At 35.5% G+C, this 8,381-nt stretch overlaps 1 protein-coding gene across 12 annotated transcripts in view; it reads right to left on the bottom strand.

Moving 5' to 3' along the window:
- Positions 1 to 195: 195 nt before the first annotated feature.
- LOC106874846 (uncharacterized) overlaps positions 196 to 8,381 on the bottom strand; it is a 719,848-nt gene continuing 711,662 nt past the window's right edge. For all 12 annotated transcript variants that reach the window (XM_052969399.1, XM_052969395.1, XM_052969396.1 and 9 more), the window contains 4 exons: positions 7,412 to 7,547; positions 6,663 to 6,712; positions 3,639 to 3,704; positions 196 to 510 (listed from right to left, as the gene is read on the bottom strand). In XM_052969399.1, the coding sequence (XP_052825359.1) occupies positions 382 to 510; positions 3,639 to 3,704; positions 6,663 to 6,712; positions 7,412 to 7,547 (381 nt within the window). In that variant the 3' untranslated portion in view covers positions 196 to 381. The remainder of the gene's footprint in view (positions 511 to 3,638; positions 3,705 to 6,662; positions 6,713 to 7,411; positions 7,548 to 8,381) is intronic.

The raw sequence follows: 8,381 nt of genomic DNA, 5'->3' as shown, positions 1-8,381 counted from the left end.
TATATATATATATATATATATATATATATATATATATGTATATATATATATATACATATATATACACGTATATATGCATTTATGTATATAATTTATACACACACAAATATATACATACACATATATACACACACACATTGATACATACACATAGATAGATAGGTAGATATAATAATTATAATAATAATATTAATCATAATTGTAATGTTCTTTCATTTCTTTAAAATTTTATTTATCATTTTATTTTTTTTTTCTTTCTCGTCTCATCTTTCTAGTTTAATTTTATTTATTGATTGATTTTTGTGTTTGTTTGTTTTCCGTTTCTCTCTTCTCTTCTCTGTCATTTAATGCAAATGATGGTACAGCAAGTTGTCAGCTTGCTCACATGTTGGTGTCTAGTATCGAATGCTTGGAGTTTCGTACATCCTCCGTCTCGTAAGCATTGTATGTAGCGAATCTAGAATCCTTCAAGTGTGTGTAATTAGCACTGACCGCAATCAAAAAGTGAATCTGAAAGAGGGAATAAGAAATAATTAGTAAAAAACAACAAAAAAAAAACAAAACAAAACAATGATATTATGCATTTCTAACACTGGCGCAAGTGCACACATTTTCATGAATGCAGTGCTTGTGTATCAGTATAGACACACATCTTCAATATGCAAGAGAAAAGTGTATACCAGGAGGAATGTATATATATCCAAGAAGTCATGATAAAGGAAAGGGAAGAGGAGGAAGATAGAAATATGTATGTATGTATGTATGTATGTATGTATGTATGTATGTATGTATATATATATGTATATATATATATATATATAGGAGAATATACAAATAATAACAACAGACGAGGACAGGTGGTGTAAATAACAAAAGTATATATTATATATATATTAATTCTTTATTGCCCACAAGGGGCTAAACACAGAGGGGACAAACAAGGACAGACAAAGGGACTAAGTTGATTACATTGACCCCGGTGCGTAACTGGTACTTATTTAATCGACCCCGAAAGGATGAAAGGCAAAGTCGACCTCAGCGGAATTTGAACTCTGAACACAAAGACAGACGAAATACCGTTAAGCATTTCGCCTGGCGTGCTAACGATTCTGCCAGCTCGCTGCCTTTTATGTATATATATGTAATGTATATATATATTATGTATGTATATATATGTATGTATGTACACACACACACACACACACACACACACACACACAACAGGCATTGTGAAATGTGACACGTAAAGAAAGATCAGGTGCAGTAGAGTTCCACATACCACTCTAGTGTCCAGTGTTGTATGACATGAGACGTCAAAGCCATGTTAGGCTTGGATGGGAAATATAAGCCAAATAATAGAAATAACAATAAAAAGTGGTATGGTGTGATTTGAGGGAGTTTTAGCCACTATTTCTAGCAACTATATACATATTACATCCATATACCCATCTATAGAGGGTTTCACAAAATAAGAGTATTCAGTAGGCAGCGTGGAAGGATTATATTTACTGTAGTAGATAAATAATATTACTAGTTTCCATGACTATGGTTAATGCTAAGCAGAGTATTTTCTCTTAAATGTGATTTGAGTGAAGGTTTTTCTCTTGATTCAAGAGAGCATTCCTGAGACACTAATTCTCAGGAAGAATCAATGTTATGCAGTGGATGACTTAGTTATAACTTGGAATTACAGGTCTAAATCATCCAATGGACTTCTATGCAATTCTTTTCTACCCAATTTCACTTATAAGGTATGAGTTAGCTTAGTGCTATAGAAAATAATGTCTGCTCAATGTACACACACACATGCATATCACACACACACACACACACAAATATGCATTGCATATTACATTTTTAAGTCATTTGTGTATTAAATAATGATGTCTGACAAAATGAAAGAACAATAATAATAATGATTTCAAATTTTGGCACAAGGTCTGCAAATTTGGGGTAGAGATAAGTTGATTGCATCAACCCAGTAGTCAACTGGTACTTATTTTATTGGGCCCAAAAGGATGAAAGGCAAAGTCTTGACAGAATTTGAACTCAGAACATAAAGACTGATGAAATACCACTAAGCATTTTGTCCAGCGTCCTACCAATTCTGCTACCTTACCTAATCATTTTATTTCATTTTATCGCATATATTACATATGTTGCATTATATATCCATATACAAGGTATAGAATAAAAAAAATATTCATTTACTGAAATGTTTCTAGCATTGATTTGAATTCTGCTTTTCCTCATATTAATTGTTTGTTTGTATGTATGGTATACTCAACTTCTCATCTGTTAGAAAACATCTACTACTAAAATCAACAAAACTTTGTAATCAAGCTATAGACTTTATCATGCATATGCTTTACTTGAAGATTGCAGTGGTATGAAACTTTACTCATGAGACAAACACTCAGCTTCAGTTTCAATAAAAACATATCCATATCTTCTATATCTATTGAGAATTCCTTTCTCATTCATTCAACATTAAGCAACACACACTTATGAAACACGCACACCACTAGCATAGATAGAGTGTATACCACCTGGGTTGGCCCTTCCATTTTTAGCCCGTGGACCCACAAAAAGCACATATTGCCTACAGCAGACCTAAAAGTGGTGCTTCCTTAAAAGTGCCACCTGGGGAGAACCACCCCATCACTACACTAGTGACACACACACATACACACTTATGAAACACACACATACTTATTAAACACACCTCTGTACACTTCTCATCAACTGAATTTTTATTCACAAGGCATTAGTTACCCTGGATCTATGAAAGAGGCTAGTTGACTAAGATGATGCACAATGGAAATGAATTTGGAAATATGAATTTGGAAATATGATTTCAAAAGTAAGCTTCTTAATCATACATCAATTAAAATAATATCTTAACTAACAAAGCTCGATAATCGTGAGAGAAATGAAATTTTAAAATTGATAGATTAGTATTTAAATGATTATTCTTATTTCGTGTCTTTATCAAATCTTTCCACCAAGTTATGTAGTCTTGCATATTCTGTTCTCTGTGTTAATTCTCAAATCAGTCAAGCAACACAAAGAATCCAAGTAAGGGAAAAAAAACCCACTGGGCTACTTATATCCTCGTGACCCTTTAATCTTTTTGGTTAGTCCAAATTCAACACAGAGTCAAAGTATTTCTACTGGGCACTGAAACTGTTGCTAAACTTTCTGCTCTTTTCCTGTCTTCAAATATTTCATCTGTGATATATTTATTTACTAGTCTTTCCTTCCACAGTTATATGCATTATTAGATTCTCTGGAAGCATCCACAAGAACTGCAGATACTATGGAATACTGTCTTGATTTTAATATGAAGGGATATATTAGGTAGTGAAGGGATTTATATAATATTAAGACATATATAAAGGCAGCAAAAGGATATATGAAGGGATATATATAAGCATGCTGAGCAAAATGCTTAGCAGCATTTCATCCATCTTTATGTTGAGTTCAAATTCTGCTGAGGTCGACTTTGTCTTTTATCCCTTTGGGGTCGAAAAATAAGTACCAGTTGACTACTGGAGTTGATTTAATTGATTTAGCTCCTCCTCCAAAACTTGAAGTTAATATGAAGGGATATGAATTAGAAACTATGAGATACTTACCATGCTGATAGTCACCAGCACTGCTGATACATAGGTAAAGATATAGCAAGTGAACAGCTCTTTACCCTGAAAATAGAGTGAAAATGGGATAAATAAGTAAAATAATTGGGAGAATTTAAAAAAGAAAACAAAAAAAAACTCCATAAGATTTTAAGGCATTATCGTAATTATCAGCATCAAGATCAATTGTATCGTTTTAATTGGTTTCATTAGTCATTGGACTGTGGTCATATTACAGCACTATCTTCAAAAGGGTTTTGCTTGAATGTATCAACCCTAGGGCTTTGCCTGGTAAAAAGATATAACAAGAATGTAAAGGAATATAATCAAATATCACCAGGAAATTGTCTGATGCACCACTAATTCTTCAATCTATTCTGTATATATGTATATGTGTGTACACACATCTAATGGGGTTTTGCAGTTTATACCCAGCAAGTTCCACTCACAAAGTTTTGGTGAACCTAGAAGAAAACACATACTGTCCAAGGTACTAGAATAGAATTGAACCCAGAATCATATGCTTGCCTCAATTATCATCACCATCATAATGTTTACATATGCTCTTCCATGCTGGCATGGATTAGATAAGACTTATTTTGGCAATGTTTTACACCTAAATGCTCTTCCTGATGCCAATCCATTTAATCACCTCTTATAACACACCAGGACATGGTGTTTTGGTTTAAAAATGAGATATAAAATGATAATGCAAAGAAAAATTGAAAATAAGAAACAAAAACTGCCAGGAGAACAAGCTATAGGTAGTAGATAGTATCTGTTATCTAGGTGACCAAGTTAGTAGTGGAATGGGGTGCTCCGAGAGTGTAGCTGTGAGAATAAGATTAGGCTAGGCAAAGTTCAGCGAGCTCCTACTTCTGTTGGAAACAAAGGGCCTCTCTCTCAGAGTGAAAGATATTGTATGATGCCTGTGTATGAACAGCCATGCTACATGGCCATGAAAGATGAGCTGTGACAGCCGAGGATATGTGTAGGCTTGAAAGAAATGAAACCAGTATGCTTTACTGGATATGCAATGTCAGTGTGCATGGTCGACAGAGTGTAAGCATTTTGAGAGAAAAGTTAGGCATAAGAGGCATCAGATGTGGTATGCAAGAGAAATGACTGCACTGGTATGGTCATGTGGTATGCAAGAGAAATGACTGCACTGGTATGGTCATGTGATGTGTACGGACAAGGACAGCTGTGTAAAGAAGTGCTGATCTCTAACTGAGGAGGGAACTTGTGGTAGAGGTAGACCCAGGAAGACATGGTCAAGCATGATCATGTGCCTCACAGAGGCAATGACTTGTGACCAAGACCCTTAGTAATATGCTGTATTTGAGAAGACCCATCAAGCCAAGTGAAATCATAGTCAAGGCTGATGTTGGTGTCATGTAACTGGCACCCATGCTGGTGACACATAAGGTGCACTGTTCAAGCATTGGGCCTCGCAGAGGCAAAGTGGTTGAGTTCCTTTCAAGCATTGGGCCCTCACAGAGGCAAAGTGGTTGAGTTCCTTTCAAGCATTGGGCTCTCACAGAGGCAAAATGGCAGAGTTCCTTTTAAGCGTTGGGTCTCACAGATGCAAAGTGGCTGAGTTCCTTTTGAGTGTTGGGCCTCACAGAGGCAATGACTGAAACCTTTGGTGTTATGTCATGCTTGAGAAGAAGACTCCTCAAGATGAGCAAAATTGCAATCCTGACAGATACTGGTGTCATGCAAATGGCACCCATGCTGGTGGCATGTAAAAGCATCCATTACGCTCATGAAGTGATTGGTGTTAGAAAGGACATCCAGCTATAGTAAACCATGCCAAATCAGACTGGAGTCTGGTGCAGCCTTCCAGCTTACCAACCTTGTTCAAACCATCCAATCCATGCCAGAATGGACAATGGACGTTAAATGATGATGATGACTATTGTGTCGAGCGTATGTGAGATGTGGCTCATGAGAAGAGCAGACTTAGGACAAGTTCAAAGTATGTAACCAATTTTTGCCTTCATTGAGTCCATTTTAGTGATCTAGATTTTGTGTCACACTTTGAAGTTTCTCACCTTCACTACAATGATTTTCTCTAGTAACTTATGTATAAAAGATGTCTTTGTTTGTTTGGTCAAGGCTCTGTTGTTCAGTTCACAAACCAAACTCATCCATGGTACAGCCGTGCTAGAGCTTTTTGAGGCTCTCCTGTCACTACATTTTGGATGGTATATATATATAGTGAGGTAGGCAGCTGATAACATGGTTTACTATGATCAACTTAAAAATGAATACTTGAATTGATATCTACTCTTGTGTAAGTTGTCCACAGTTAGAATTATGACTGATCGTTGACCCATGCGTCAGACATCTGTGACCGATAGGCATGGTCAGCTTTTGTTTGAGATACTTAGGTTTCACGGGCTAGAATCAGCACAGTTCATTCTAGGTGAATGACAAGTACTGCAAGATTGATGGGAGGCAAGGAAAAAGATATTCTCAAACTACAGATCTACCCCAAATACTCACAACAGAATTGATACTGCTGAAGGTATGGAAGATTGTGTGGTGATGTTAATCCTTTTATGTAGGAATCAGATATATCCATTCAAAATTTCATTACCCTTAACTACAGAAAGTAGTTTTATGTACCAATCTATCTTTTGTTGAGGAATGTCATGCTTAAAACTGTTTTTCATTGAGACATGTCAAATTTATTGAAGCAATGTGACTCACAGAAAATACTAATTCTATTTTTGGTAGATATTAAATATCATTACTGGAATAACCAGGAAATTTAATCTTGCAGTGAATGGGTTAAACCAGGTTGATGGAGTAAGTCTGTCATCAACAAACAGCAATGGTACTTCTGATGGACTTCGTATCAGTGTATCAAACTACTGACAAAAATGGCTGACCAATGTAGATGGTCACGCTTGCATAAAATCAAACGGGCAAGTGATTCTATATTTGTGTTAAAAATATATAGTGATGAATGTTTTAGAGATGTAAATATGGTTTTTGAAGGAAAATTTTACTTACATCTTTCAGGAACATCTCCAGTTCTGGCTCACAAATAGTTTTGTTGAGACCTGAAAGAAGGAAAAAAAATGATTAGAAGAGGACAAGTATTTTAGATTATGAAAATGGTTTGTCTTTTTAAACACAATATTGTATATGGCAGTAAAATCCTTAACAAGGAATGTTTAAAGCTGAATCTTCTTTAGCTAGATAATAATAAGCAGAGTCAGTTTGGACTGATAGAAATGAGAAAGGCTAAGTAATGTAAGTGTTCAGTGGGGGCAATTATGAATTATTATATTTGAGGATATAATGAATTATTATATTTGAGTGAAGTAGGCAGCATATAGAATGGTTTACTGTGATTAGTGACATTGCAAGCATTACTGTAGGAATGTAAACATCTTGGAAAAAATAGCAAAAGATATCTTGTCCAAACCCCCTAATAATTCTATTAATCCACCATCCTAGATTGGGACTTTTCTAATGGCTCTAAAAAAATGAATAACAGAGTTAGTTTGGTGGGATTTGAATTCAGTGCATAGTGAGTTGGAACAAATATCACAAAGCATACAGCTGATGCTCTTATAACTCTACCCATTCACTTCCATAGTCATGGTACTGGAGTTGACTGAACCAACTTTATATGTGGTCTTATGTCAGAATTAGAACTGATGGCTGATAAGTTTCTTACATAGACATTCAGGAGTTATTTCAGAAACTAAGTCATGGGAATCAGAATGCAAAATTACACAGAAAGAGAGACTTACCATAATACTTAAGTTCAATGCAGTCTCCCTTCTTGAAGTCAGTGGAGAGAATGAATGTGCTGACCAATAATGGCATTACTGCAAGGGAGCTGGCAGCTACCCAGATCACGGCCAGGAAATAGGCAAGAAACAGCACCTGTAAATGAATACAGAATTGAATAGAAGCATTCAATGGAAAATATACTTAAGTACAGATAATTACATGCATACAAAAAAGAAAAAGGCATCATCTTAATTTTAATTTGTATTCATTTACACACCAACGTATATGTTTGTTTATTCACGCACATACAAATATACTTACACTTGTAAAGAGATATATTTGAACCATCATACATGTACAAATATACATTTGAACAATGACACCGGTACAAACATACATTTGTACAAATACACATACAAATATACAATGTACAATACACACCTGTACAATTACACACGCACAAATATACATCTCCACAATCTCACGCATACAAATACACATCCTATTTCTTTATTGCCCACAAGGAGCTAAACATAGAGGGGACAAACAAGGACAGACAAGGGGATTAAGTTGATTACATCGACCCTGGTGCATAACTGGTACTTGATTTATCGACCCCGAAAGGATGAAAGGCAAAGTCGACCTCAGCGGAATTTGAACTCAGAACGTAACGGCAGACAAAATACCACTAAGCGTTTAGCCCGGCGCGCTAACGATTCTGCCAGCTCACAATCACACACGTACAAATACACATCTGTTCAATCACACACGTACAAATACACATCTGTTCAATCACACACGGACAAATATACATTTGTACACTCACACACATACAAATATACATTAGTACACTCACACACATACAAATATACATTTGTACACTCACACACATACAAATATACATTTGTACACTCACACACATACAAATATACATTTGTACACTCACACACATACAAATATACATTTGTACACTCACACACATACAAA

The sequence above is a fragment of the Octopus bimaculoides genome, chromosome 7, assembly GCF_001194135.2.
Source record: "Octopus bimaculoides isolate UCB-OBI-ISO-001 chromosome 7, ASM119413v2, whole genome shotgun sequence".
Classification (NCBI taxonomy): Eukaryota; Metazoa; Mollusca; class Cephalopoda; order Octopoda; family Octopodidae; genus Octopus; species Octopus bimaculoides.
Note: the sequence above shows the minus strand (reverse complement) of the source record. Positions and strands in the feature narration are given on the sequence as shown.